This window comes from Megalops cyprinoides, chromosome 2, assembly GCF_013368585.1.
Source record: "Megalops cyprinoides isolate fMegCyp1 chromosome 2, fMegCyp1.pri, whole genome shotgun sequence".
Classification (NCBI taxonomy): domain Eukaryota; kingdom Metazoa; phylum Chordata; class Actinopteri; order Elopiformes; family Megalopidae; genus Megalops; species Megalops cyprinoides.
Genome location: NC_050584.1, coordinates 57803242 through 57816874, shown reverse-complemented (window position 1 = coordinate 57816874; position 13633 = coordinate 57803242). Strand labels below are relative to the sequence as shown.

General features: G+C 46.1%; 1 protein-coding gene across 1 annotated transcript in view; it reads left to right on the top strand.

The window, feature by feature from the left end:
- The window catches only part of LOC118772614 (sodium/hydrogen exchanger 9-like), a 64534-nt gene that overhangs the window by 33054 nt on the left and 17847 nt on the right, over positions 1-13633 (top strand). The window contains exons 11-12 of the mRNA XM_036521110.1: positions 272-383; positions 1122-1275. Coding sequence (XP_036377003.1) covers positions 272-383; positions 1122-1275 — 266 coding nt within the window. The remainder of the gene's footprint in view (positions 1-271; positions 384-1121; positions 1276-13633) is intronic.

Below are 13633 nucleotides of genomic sequence, written 5' to 3'. Positions count from 1 at the left end.
AAATTAATAAGACAAAGGGCACGCATCTGCAGTTAGTTCGGTGTTGGGCTGCCTGCCGTGCATCTCTGAAATGGCTCCTTTTTATCACGGATCTGCCGGCGTACAGGGTATGCAAATGTAGCCTGTCAGACGCTTAGCATTCTGTTCCCCCTCGTGCGGAACATCAAAGTGCGGGTGGCGGGAAGGCAGCGGGCGAGGTAGAGACGGCACCCCGTCCCGGAACGAACGTGCAGCGCATTTCTCCTTAAGCGCTTAATCCCCCCCCCCACAGCTCTCCGTCCTCGTCTCGAGGGCGTGCAACATCTACCCGCTGTCCTTCCTGCTCAACCTGGGCCGCAGGAGCAAGATCCCCACCAACGTCCAGCACATGATGGCGTTTGCAGGTACGGAACAGACTACCCCCTGCGCCGCGGGTCACCGCGCACGTGCACACCTGCGACACCCCCCCCCCCAGGGCCGGCAAAGCGGGGCACATCTCACAGCCTCGCACTTCTTATTCCATTAAGTTTAATAGTTCCACAACGAGCGCCCGTATTAAGCCATTAATTATACTATTATTCCAAACTCCCTCCGGCTATTGATGTTAGCGAAGGCACGGAAAGAATGTTTCCCCGGCTCAAAAGAGGCAAACGCAGCAAATGCCTGAGAGTAACCGCATCTGGCAGATGTTCAGGTCCTCTGCACCGCATATACTTTTACTGTTAATTCCAGTGCACTTGTACAGTTCAGCGCCAGTGCAGGCAACTCATATGTCTCTCCAGGCAATGAATGGAATGTGTGTATCGTATGAAATGTATTATACCTGTACTGGAAATGAACTGAAAAGTGAGTCTTCAACAGTTGCTACTCCTTTTGTTCAGAAAAATATGCAGGGAAGAAGTCAAGTAATATGTTTTGTTGTAACAAAATAACTCGCTGTGCATGTTTTGCATGATCTGCATCACTTGTTAGGAATTTGTGTAGTTACAAATTACCAAATTAGAACAGACGTGTTCTTCACTAATCACTGCAGTTGGCTTATAGCACCACTGACACAAAGGCAGTTCAGCTTGTTTATTGCTTGCCTTTATTCAGTCTAAGTGGCTCAGGTGTTTCTGACAGATGAACAATTTCCCCGTCAGGTCTGCGAGGGGCGGTGGCGTTTGCCCTGGCGGTGCGGGACACCTCCACCGAGGCCCGTCGGACCATGCTGACCACCACCCTGCTGCTGGTCTTTTTCACCGTCTGGGTGCTGGGAGGGGGGACCTCTCCGATGCTGGCCTGGCTGAACATCAGGTCAGTGACCTGTCTAGGCTCAAATACAGGGCTCAAATACAGGGCTCAAATACAGACCGGTAATCACTAACCAGACTGCACTGATTTCCTTCTGGGTTAAAGAGTCTCTGATCTCTTTGGGGGGTCTTTTGTTGTTTGCAATCTCCTCCTATGCCATGTGAAGGTGGGCCTTTGCAAACAAACACAGTATGAATTTGGCAGTGTGTGCAAAATGTATTTGTTACCTGTCCAACGGCAGTAATTTCAACCCAATCTGGTCATCAGTAAGCTATGAAGGCTTCTGTGCTTGATTCATATTTTCAAATGAAGCTCTGGAGGACTTGCTATTTGGATAGCCTTAGGACATTCAGTATGCAAATTATGCTACAGGTGCTCTTCATAACCATGAGGGTAGGTGAAACAAAAATGTGTCCCAGGGTGTTTACATAGTACATAGAACATAGTAATGATGGTAAGTTTTCTGGAGGCAATAGATGAGACTACTGACGTCCAGTGTCCTGAAAGGATTACTGTGTAGTTTGTGGGTGGAATTCCCATTGGCAAAGCTTTTCATGAAGACACAGCAACTGTTATATGAATGTGGCTAATCAGCATTGAGAACACAAGCACATCACATGGAGCGATGAATTTAAGTAAAGAATGGGTGGGGGTAGGGTGGGTGAACTGTAATAAAAAGAGGATAATCTTGCACAATGTCATCATCACTGTGTCATAAGACCTCAGCAGGACTTCCTGTGGGCCAGGGAGAGGACTAACACCCCAGAAAAAGCCTCTAATTTGATTGCAAGTAAGTTGAGCCGAAAGGGCGGGGGTTGCTTTTTCATTGAAAACTGTCGGCACCACCCTGGTCTAAGGGTGTTCCGTTGAGTGGGATCGGCACAGACAGGCATATTTAGCTCATCACTCAGCAGGGTCCCGAGCGCTTATCTCAGATCATCCTGTAGGTGGGCTCTGATGAAAACACCCCTCATCTGTCTGCAGCTGAGACGGAGGGCCCGACAGCTCATCCTTAATCTTTGTTTTTTTCTTCTTCCATTGATAATGGTAATGATACGGAGAGCAGAACGTTTTTTGAGTGGAGTTATTAGGATGATGTTTGAGCAGCGTGTCTGTGTGTTGGGCTGAGTCGGAATAAATGGTGAGAATTAGCCTGAGCCCAAGGTGAGAACGCTGAGCGGTGTAATCATTTTCCTCTAGCTCATTACGCATGCTGTTCTTCAAACATGCTCATGTCTGAGCCAAGAGGCCCTACATGCGATATGATCCATGCAAATACATCTTGATGGGTGCAGTTTTTATGCAGTGTTGACAATTATCGTGTATTCTGATATATTGCAATAAATTGTAGTGTTCCAAGGTAACGTTCTGACACGCACCAGTTTGGTATTTCATTTCAGTGTCCCTCCACCCTTCTGCAGTGAGGATGCCAGAAAGGACGGGGGAGGGGGGGGGGGGGGGGTGCAGCATGCAAACTATGGGGCTGCTTTTCCAAATTTTAAGGGGTGCACAGTCACCAGTGGAGAGTTAAGGTTTGTCAGACGGGGACATCTAATTAAAGTGTTGCAACATTTTGATATTGTGTCAGTTGGTGCCTCATGTCATTTGAGAGGGGAGCAGGTTCCCTATCCCATGCTATGAGCAGTGTTATTTCCTTCTTGCTCTATAAGTTGCTACTATCCTTAGGAGGCCATTGGCCACTTTATTGTGTTTGGCGACCTGCACAACCCAACAGTTAGCCTGTAACAACAGGGAATAAATGTTCTCCGACGGCAATCCCTTGTTACCGACCCTTGCTTCTACATCTGGGCTTAAGATAACCTTGGAGGCCACACACACTATACTATGTAGCATGACTTTACATCCATTTAAAGTATATTGTGTGATTTATTTTCATGTATGTATGAGCTTAGAAGTTTGAAGATGATACCCAAGGCTGAAATGTACTCCATGGCAGCACTTTTTTTTTTCCATTGTTGAATTAAATGACTAATTAAACACTCTGCGGGGACACGGGACAGTGTTTTACAGGTTTAAAGTAGCTATTAAAGATTAGATTTGAACAAAAAAATTGAGCTGTGTTTTATGATTAGATCAGGGAGCAGAGAGCAGTCATTACATTAAAAGCACATCTGAACGTATTACATCATTTCAGGCCAGTTAGATAATTATGATTGGGGTGTGCAGAGGGGGCGGCAAGAATCTAAGACAGTAATTAGGAGTCTATTTATATATTTATTAATCAGAAGAGATATGCATGGTCTGTGTCGGGCTGGCTGACTCTCGACGAAGTTTGAGCTCCTTACTGTTGTGTAGGATTGTGTTTGTTGTGTATGTATGTGCGTAGAGTTTGCTGTTCACATGTGCACATGTTTATCTGTATTTGTCTGTGTGCGCGTGTGTGCGTGTGTGTGTGTGTGTGTGTGTGTGTGTGTGTGTGTGTGTGTGTGTGTGTGTGTTTGGCTGTATATGAATGTGATTGTGTTTGTGTGTGGTGCTTTTACATATGTGGATCTGTGTGTGTGTGTGTGTGTGTGTGTGTGTGTGTGTGTGTGTGTGTGCGTGTGTGTGCTCACATGCACACTCATATATATGTGTCTGTATGTGCCTGTCAGTGTTACCCCTCTTTAAACCTCATTAGGCTGCATTTTTCTCTCACACTCAGAGCAGTGGGCCCTTCCAAATCTTTCTTCCCCTGTCAAAGACTTCTGTGCATTTGGGTGTGACAGAGAGGCAACAGGCAACAGTTCTGAGACTCAATTTGAGCTGATAATAGAGCACTGCAGCAATAGATAGCTTACTTTTCTCTACTCTTTTTTTATTTATTTGGCTTTCCTCAATGCTCTGCTTTTGTGTCACTGTCTTAAAGTTAAATGGGGTAAACACAATTTTACAATTCTCTCGGCACCGTATATGTCAGTGTCGGAATGGAGATAGGAATAAAAGCTCTGAAATTGTGAGAAAGCAGGTATGACTTGGGACTCTTTAGTGCCTGTGTGTGATTGTGTGTCTGTGCATGTGTGAGACGGAGAGAGTGTGAGACAGAGAGAGAGGGAGAGGGAGAGAGAGAGAGAGGTTGTCTTTGAGGAGCTACTGTAGATACTGGTGCTCTAAAGGGGACAGAAGACCTTTAGAGCACTGTGCTTTGTTGTGATTTAGTCATCTGTGCTGGAAGCTGTGTATTTAGGTCCTGCGCAGTCATGGCTACATTGGTGCATTACTGTGCCTGTGCACCGTTTCACCTTGAAGAGGCTCATTTGCACAGTGAACTAGTAGCTCCTCGCCAACTGCAAGATAGTCCCACAATGTGTAACTTCACTGCAGTGTCTGAGTTCAGCAGCACCAGCAGCTCCATGGAGGAAATATCTCTACTGTAACACTTTTAACACAATGAATTATCCCTCACACAACCAGTGATGGATCCCTCTGAAGACTGTGGTAGGATTCATTGTTAAAAGCTCGGAGGATCAGCAAAAGAGATGATCCTGTTAGTTTCGGGGGGGGGCTGGAAAAAAAACAGGATTTATTTTTAAACAGAAAACATATGTCTGTATATATCTGCAGGCTTCATTCTGCGTCAAAACAGAGATTTTCAAATTGTTATTATGGCAGACCTCGAATCACTCTAACAATATTGTGTGCCAACAAAGAGAGTGACAATGGGCCAGAAGACAGAGAATGGGGCTAATAAAAGGAAGATCCCATAATGCACCACTCTAGGGTGCATTTGTCAGTTATAAGAGAGGAGTCACCCCACCCGGCCACACTGCGGTATTGTCAGCCTATTAGGGAAGAAGGGGTTTGGTGATTCAACAACATACACACACACCGCAATGTCACTCTCTGTTCCCTCTGACTTAAAAGCATCACAAGCCTTGACGCTTTAACTTGTCATGCCATTTAACAACACTGTGTCACCTTTGCCTTTCTCCCTCTCGTTTCTTGGTTTCATGCGACTTTCACGGCACGCGATGTGAAAGTGTTGCGAAAAAAATTAATAGAAATCAGAAAGCAAAAGATGACACCGCAAACACCCAGTGATGGGGAAAGGCAGCAGGCGAATGAGGAAATGGCAATAAACCGAAACACAATTAAAAAATCACTAGTGCAGTCCTTGCTTTGCCATTATTCTTCATTTGATTGCTAATTGTTTGACATTTATTGAATTTTAGCTCAGTGGAAATGAAAACTATTTCAGGAGCTCGTTGCTGCTTTACTTGATCACTCTTTTTGTGCCTCTCCTTCTCCTGTCTCTCCCTCTCTCTCCATCTGCCTTTCCTCCATCCTTACCAACAGGGCTCAAAGTATGGCACCTCACCATAAATAATCATTCCTTATACTTTCTTTCTTTCTGTACTTCACTTTTTACATTATTACTGAGGCTTTTGGTAGTATGTGTGTGGGGATCACATGAGTGCAGCTCTCCCATATGAAAATCAAATGCATTGTAATATACCGAAAAAGATGTTCAGCCCAAGAATATATTGCAAACACATTTAAAATATATTAATGCTAAGCAGAAAAATACTGCAATATCCCAAAGTGGCAATAATTTACATATTTTTAATATATTGACTGAGCTAAAAATATATATGCTCTAAAATGTATATTCTCAATATATAATTTTTTTTATATGGTGTGGCAGTGTGATAATGGAATCTGACTTGACACCATAGTGTGAAGGGTTCAGATCCTTTTTTAGGACTAAGTGAGGTTGTACCCAGTTACATTCTACCCTTGAGCAAGGTGCCTAGCTTGAATCTCTTCCATAAACATTCAGCAGTGTAAATGGAGAATATGCAAAACATCAGTCACGCAAGCCTCCCCGGCACCAAAGGGCATGCACTAAGTGAAACAATAATGATGATGATGACAAGGCGCATGTGCGCTCGCCAGCTCCGGGGACCCAGAGGGCCGTTCGCTGCACCATCCCCTGCTAGACACGTCCGCGCGGCGGCTAACGAGCATAACAAGCGGGGTGTTTGTTTGCGCATCTTGAGCAGACAGATGGGCTGGCTCGTGGCTCCTCCCGTTATGTCATTCCCCCCTCCTTCATGCCCCACTGGCTACCCCGTGCTGCTCAGTATCCCCCCCCCCCTCCCCAAAACCACCGCTCCCCCTCTCTGTGAAGCCCCTGCCAGCCTCGCTGTCCCCGGGCCCCTCACCCCGGCACTGCAGTCGGGACACCGATTCCTTTGTGCTTGTTTGTTTGCGCGTCTGATTTTTTTTTTTTTTTTTGCCCGTGTGTGTTGAATTTTCCATTGGGTTGAGCCGTGGCTGCGCCTCTGAGATGTTCTCGGTGGAGCCCTGTTTTTTCAGCACCTCAGACCGGGCAACGGTGAGAGGATGTGCCGGGAGAGCCAGTGCGCCGAAATGGATGGCTAGCGACTTCTGCTCCAGGTCTGACGTCGGCGCTCTCCAACAAAAGCAGGTCGAGCCTAGAGATCTCGCATCAGAATCATTACTCTGAATGATGCTGTGGGTGGATAACCATGTTCTAGCGGATGGCCCTCCCTTTTCAGTTTAATGGCTTGGTTTCGATCACCTGCGTATTAGTTCAATGTTTGACCGGCACGGAGTGGGGCTGTAAAAACAACGTAGACCAAAGACTCCGTAGGGGGTGATGGTCCGCGGTTGCTGGGAGCTTTAGACGCACGTTCCAAACATAAACCCCTCTCTTCTCCCCATCCCTCGCTCATAGCCAGAACATCCATTACCGCGCCGTCTGAAGGACGCGGGAATGCCATTCGAGAGCCGTGAAGATGGACAGAATCGTAAAAGCCTCACGCCATCTGTGATGGAGGAAAAGATCCCATCAGAGGAGCGGAGGAGCAAGTAATGCCCCCCCCCCCCCCGCCTCCTTTTCTCAAAACCCCCCATATCTCCAGTGGGAGGGTAATGGGCCGAGTAAATCTGCCCCTGAACAGGTTAAATTACAGGCCCTCTCCCCACTGGGTGTTTTATTCTGCCCATTCGGACGGATTTCCTTCCAGAAAAAGTTTGAAAAATGTGCATTAGAAAAGCAATTTACGGTGCTGTTGGCTTTGAAATGTTGAAATGCACTCTTGCTAGAGGGATGTGCCGGGTAAGTTAATGAGATTCTCAAAGCTATTTTCCTCCCTAATATCTTTCATGGGCCCAGTCATGAAACTTGGAAATGAACCGTCTTTATTTTTATATTTATGAGGAAGATAATGTCCTTCAAAAAATTTTGTCTTTTCCAGAAAATTTCGCCACAGCAGTATGTCAAACAAAAGCCCTTTTATGACATGCAGTGGTAATACTGCTGGATAGAATTTGAGGCCGTTTATTGTAGATGTAATCTTACGCTCCAGTGAGGTCTTGTGGGCCTAATATTGTTCTGTGACCGCACTCCCTCCATTTCATCAAAACAAGCTGCCTTTCTTTTTTTTTACTTCTTGTGCATTCCGTGGGTCTGAGCTCATTTAATTCTCATCTATCGTCAAATCAATTTGAAGAAATAGTGACTCTCAAAGGCTTGTGGAGGGACTGAATGTAGTAACTCAGAGATGAGGTTAATATCAGTCCACTGCAAGTCTGTATTGATTATGCACTAAGTGATGGAGTCCATTTTTTTTCCTGCTTTGGGTTTGGCTAATGCATTGCTGTCAGGGCTATTTATCTCGGCTCGCAGTGCTCATTCGTTTGAAAAATGAAAACATAGTCACGCCGTTGTTAACCGTCTTCCCGATACATTCGAAACAGAGCACCGTGGCAGGGAGTGTTAGTGTCTCATAGAGGCATGCAGTTTCAAAATCAACTCCACGTAACACAGAGGCATACTCAACACACCCCCTGCGTGAAAGGAGTAAATAACACGTTGAGACAGATTTGCTCTGCCTTGTCTTTGGTTTCGTGTTGTTCAGGATTAAATGACAGTAACAGGCAGTGAAGTGACACAACACGCAGTCTCTAACAAAGCCCTCTCCCTGGAAACTGCTGCATCAATGTGTTGATTGCGCTTTCCTGTCGATGGTGACATCTTGGGAGGACGGCTTTGTAAAATAAGTCTTGACCTTTTTGAAAATGCCGCATCGTTCCAGTAAGTCCACCAGTCACCAGTCACGTCATGCGTCTCAGTTGGATCCATGATTCTGCACTAGTAATTGACACCTCTCTGCTGGTCATGTGAATAGTCTCAGATATCTATCCATGACTTTGTCACAGGCTCTCGAGCAAAGAACACTCACTGCTAGTGTTTTTTTTTTTTACTTTATTTTTTTTTCCTTGTAGGGAATGGATACCTTTTAGCCGTAATACCGTGTAAATATGTGGGTAAATTGGTTTGTTGCCTGTGATGTAGAGGGCTGGCTTTTTATCAGCAAAAGATTGGCCCAGAGCGTCCCTAAAAGAGTCAGGCTGTTAAGTGTACGTGATGTCAATTCTGAAATGGTGGCCAATTAGCAGAAGATGCCCGACTACACTCTCTCACCTGCTGAAGGGAATGACTGTGTGACCGTGTGTGTGTGTGTGTGTGTGTGTGTATATATGTGTGTGTGGGTGTGTCTAAATGTGTGCCTGTGTGAGTATGTGTGCATTTGTGCGCATGTGAATGAGGAAGTGTGTGTTTGTTTAAGTGAGACAGAAAATGTGTGTGCATATGCATGTGTGTCTGTATGTGAATGTGTGCTTATTGCTCTGTGTGTGCCTGCTTGTATGTATGCATATGTTTCCGAGTGGTTGCAAGTAAGCATTATGTGGGTATATGTGAGTTTGTGGGGTTTATGTGGGGTTCACTTCTTGCTGTGCCTGCGGAAGCTAATTAGAACATCAGTATGAGGCATGTGTCCGTATGACATGTATCTGCGGGCTATAAAAATGCTCTGTGCATGGGTGTGAATAAGAGACAGGCCCGTGTCTGCTTCTCAGTTCAGACATGGCTGAAAAAAGCACTCCAGGGAAAAACAGCGAGACAACATCTGGATCGCAATTCAGATTTCACATGGGTGTGAAAGGTGAGCACAGCAGGACGTGAGCCTATAACTTTGTAAAGATTATGTGCGGCGTATTTGTCCCGTGTGCTTTCCCGTGATGAAGCTCTTATAAACAGCGGCGAGACAGTCCAGTATCTCTCCAGTATAATCTCGGGATGTCATCTGCTGAGGGGTACAATTCATTTTTTTGAATCGAACGTGTTTCGCATGGGGAAATAGCTCCCTGTGGCGGAGTGGCTACACCCCTCACTGTAAAGCACTTTTACATCATTGGAAGAGATGAAAGGCACTGTATAAATGAAGTGTGACTGGATTCATTCATTCAGTCATTCATTTCTCACATACAGGACACTCCTGCTAGTGGAAAGCAGATTTATGTGTTTGTGCGTGTGCGTGTGCATGTGTGTGTGTGTGTGTGTGTGTGTATGTGTGTGCACCTGTTTTTGTGTGCGTGTGCACGTTTCTGTGTGTGTCTGTGCCTGTGTGCATGTTTGTGTATGTGTGTGTACATCCCTGTGTTTGTGTGTGTGTTTGTGTGTCAAAGTCTATGTGTGTGTGTGTGTGTGTCTGTGTATGCACATGTATGTGTGTGTGTATGCCTCTGTGTGCGTACGTATGTGTGTGTGTGTGTGTGTGTGTGTGTGTGTGTGTGTGTGTGTGTCAAAGTCTATGTGTGTGTGTGTGTGTCAAAGTCTGTGTGTGTGTGTGTGTGTGTGTGTCTGTGTGTGTGTGTGTGTGTGTGTGTGTGTGGCAGATGGGACAGAGACAGACCACCAGTGCTCACTGCAGCAGCACTGAGGAGTCGCAGCAGCGCCCACGCTCCTCTCTCCACAATCACTCCCGTCTTGATGGGCACCTTTATTTATATCCCCCCTTATTTTTAGCTGCTGGTAATTTCAGTGCTCTGTGTTTTTAGAATTGACGAGCGGAAAGCAGGAGAGAGGAGCAGGGCCCTGAGGGGTGCATTGGGACGGAGGGCTACGAACTCTCAGGGGGGAATGGGGAGGGGGCGGAGGGGGACTGAGGAAGAGGGAGGGGTGTGGATATGAGAGTAGTGGGTACAGTAAGGAGCAGAGAGGGGTGGGGATTTGAGGGGGAGTGGGCGGAGACGGGCGCAAGAAGGGGTACAGATCGGAGGAGAGAAGGCAGCATGTGGAGGAGAGCAGGGAAACGGCCGCAGTTCTCCTTCCAAAGTCCTTGTAATGTCCAGCCAACACATCATCTAATTGTTTTCCATAACAGAGAAAACAAATACGTCACATTCATCAAGCTGCTCTTTTTACATATGGAAGTGATTGTGGTGGGGGAGACTTTAATTAGGTTTTTGTTGCAGAGGGACTGCACACTCTTGCCTCACAACACGGCAGATCTGACAGTGGTACACTGCACTATTACAGGGTGTAAATCTGTATTTTTCACCTCACTTGGTTTAATCAGATTGCATTTCACATTTTCGTACTCTAATGAAACATGTCATTCCTACACAGTTTACCAGACCTTGATTTTTTTTTTTTTTTCACACTATGTGATTCTCAGAAGTCTGAAGTGAGCAGCTGTACACCGGCTAACACATTAAGTGTGGGTACAGTAGCGCTGACAGAGAAATCCCACAAGAAGCATATTCCATATGAGCGTAATTGTTAACATTTTCATATTATTATTCACAGTTACACAGTTAGAATTTCACCTTGCTTCAGCTGTTTTTAAGCCCTGATTCTTCTAGTCAGTGACACGCCACTGTGGTCGATCTTTCTCAGTTCCTTCTCAGAGGTTACACCCCATACAGAACCTGTTATTGTGCGGTCAACACCGATTAAACAATGGTTCTCTGATTTTGAAATCTACTCACGTTTTCTTTTTTTTTTCTTCCTTCACTGCACCCTGGGTCTGGTAAGTGATAGAAAATGTGTGCGTGTGTGCAAAACCTTGTGTTGGGTCTGAGGAGACGGGGGAGAGATCGGGCGACTTGCTGACAGACAGCCATCTCGTGCAGACATGTGCAGCGAGGTGCTTCCATGCAAGAAGAGCAGCAGGCTGACATCACCCCCCCCCCCCCAAACACACACACACACACACACACAGCCCGCAGCCTCCACACGACATGGGTGTTTAGACCAGCGCCACCCGTCAACCTGAGCACTAAGCCATTCGAGGAACCAGGCGCCAAATGGACATCAGCAACGGCAAGTCATTGTGACATCTCGTTGTCCCAGATGACAGCCGCTGCATTTGAGCATGGCATTCGTTCTGACTGCGCAGGAAATGCACGCCAGATACTGTTCCACCCAGCCTGTCTGTTGGCCACTAAGGGTGTCTCCAGCCGGTGCCACTCTGATTGTCAGAACGGCCGCTAATGGGGTCAGTGCGTGCCTGTTGGCATAGTGCATTTGTGAGGACCTGTGAATTGACTGTGTGATTGAAAAGCACAGTCGAGTCTCCTGCACATGCTGTGTTCACTGTTTACAGTTTATGAAATGATGTCAACAGCTGAGGCTGACATCAGATGAACGTGGGTCTCTCCCCCCCCCTCCCCCGTATCCCTCCTCCCACTCTTTTAGAAACGAGACGCCTCCATCATTTACAGGCCCCAGCGAGGCGCTCTCTGGGGGTGTAAACTTCCTGTTTGTCGAAACAGTGTTCCCACGATTGCTACACACACTGTTTATTTCGCTGGCATCCACTCATGTCTCTGCTGAATCTCATATTCTTTGTCAGGGGTGCTCGTAAGAGGTTGGGATTTAGCTTTCTTTCTCACATACATATCTGGATGAAGGTATTGGCTTTGACAGTTGTCTCATTAAGGACTTTGGGATAAATACAGCACTGTGTGTTGTGCAGACTGCCTCGACTTCCACTTTGATTGTTCCAGGTTTTATAGTAGTCAAAGTGTGTTGTCTGCTCAAGTGACACAGTACGTCAGGATCCTGTGTATTGTTAAAGTGGTTTTGTGAAATGTGCATTGTTACCAATAGAACAATGACAGAATTCTGTATGACTCACAGCAGGCAAAGTTTCGGTAATGTATTTGTGCTTCTTGTTGAGCGTGTGCGTGCGTGAGTACACATCTGTGGTGTGTGTGTGTGTGTGTGTGTGCGTGTGCGCGTGTGTGTGTGTGCACGTGCATGTGAGCGCATCTGTGTGTGTGTGAGCCCTTGAAACTTGGAATACAAGACCCTCCAGACAGAACAGCGGAAAAAAAAAAAGACTTGGCAAGCCTGAGCATGGACATCTGTTGTTGTGTGTGTACAGTCAGGCTGGGCTAGCCCTCACACAGTCTCTGCCTTGTCTTCTAGGCCAGTCTGGCACCTAGCACAGCCATGTGTGGCAGTGTGGCTCAGAATGTGTTTGAGGTTAAGAGAAAGCTGGGCAGATGGACTTCATTTCAAACGGCCTGAGTATGGAAGGGGGGAAAAAAAGGAAAAAGAAGTCAGTGCTTGGCTCAGTGCTTGTAGCGATCCAGAGTGAATTACAGAGGATACAATATGTCATGCTAAACATAATTCATGCCTTGTCGGCTGTGTAGGTTTTGAACTTGAGTTTTTTATATGGTGAAAGAACAGTTCCATGACTGGTATCTTTCAGTAGCGTATGATTTAGGGAAATCTACCCTGTCATAATAGGAAAATTGCTTTGTCTAAGGTTTTGCCAATCCAGATAACGAGTTGCCATGACAGTTTCCCGAGGTTCGTGTGCATTTGAATCACTCCTAAGAAAAAGGGAAAGAGTGTGAGGAGGGAAAGGTGGAGGCCACAGGTTTCAGCTGACAGAGCTGAACATTGCAAATACCTTTCCCTGGGAGCCAGGTGTGTGCCTAGGGTGATAAACAGTTGTTGTATATCCTGTGTATTAAGGAGGGCTTTAAAGGTGTAGTATCATCTGATATGACAGTTATCCAGCGGGATAGAACCTTCCTTTCTCTCTGCCTCTGCCCCCCCCCCCACCCCCCGTATTCACTTTGTCTCCTCTGCCAGCTACTGCCAGCAAATTCATGACATGCTGCTCACAAAAATATTTGGGGGAACTAAAACTGTGACTGTTGACCGTTTGTCATTTTCTCATTAGGACATACCGTCACTCCAAAGTGTATTGTGATTATTGAAATCGCCCTTAGTTTTTCCGTTTTGCTTTCATTTTTGTACTGCGCCGCTCATTAAGTCTACCAAAAAGAAGCCCATTTTCCCAATGAGGATGGGATTGAAAGAGAAAAATTGCCTAAGCTAAAGTAGCTTGAAATGAAATGGCTTTAGAAATTAAATCAAAGAGGGCGTATCATTTTTACTCTCTGTGGAAACAGCCGAGGCAATGGCATTGTCACACTGCAGAGAAACAGTAATTTTATCACCTGGAAATCACAGTGAGGGCAGAGCGTTGTGTTTGTACTCTGATTGTCGCTGACGTTTCTAGAT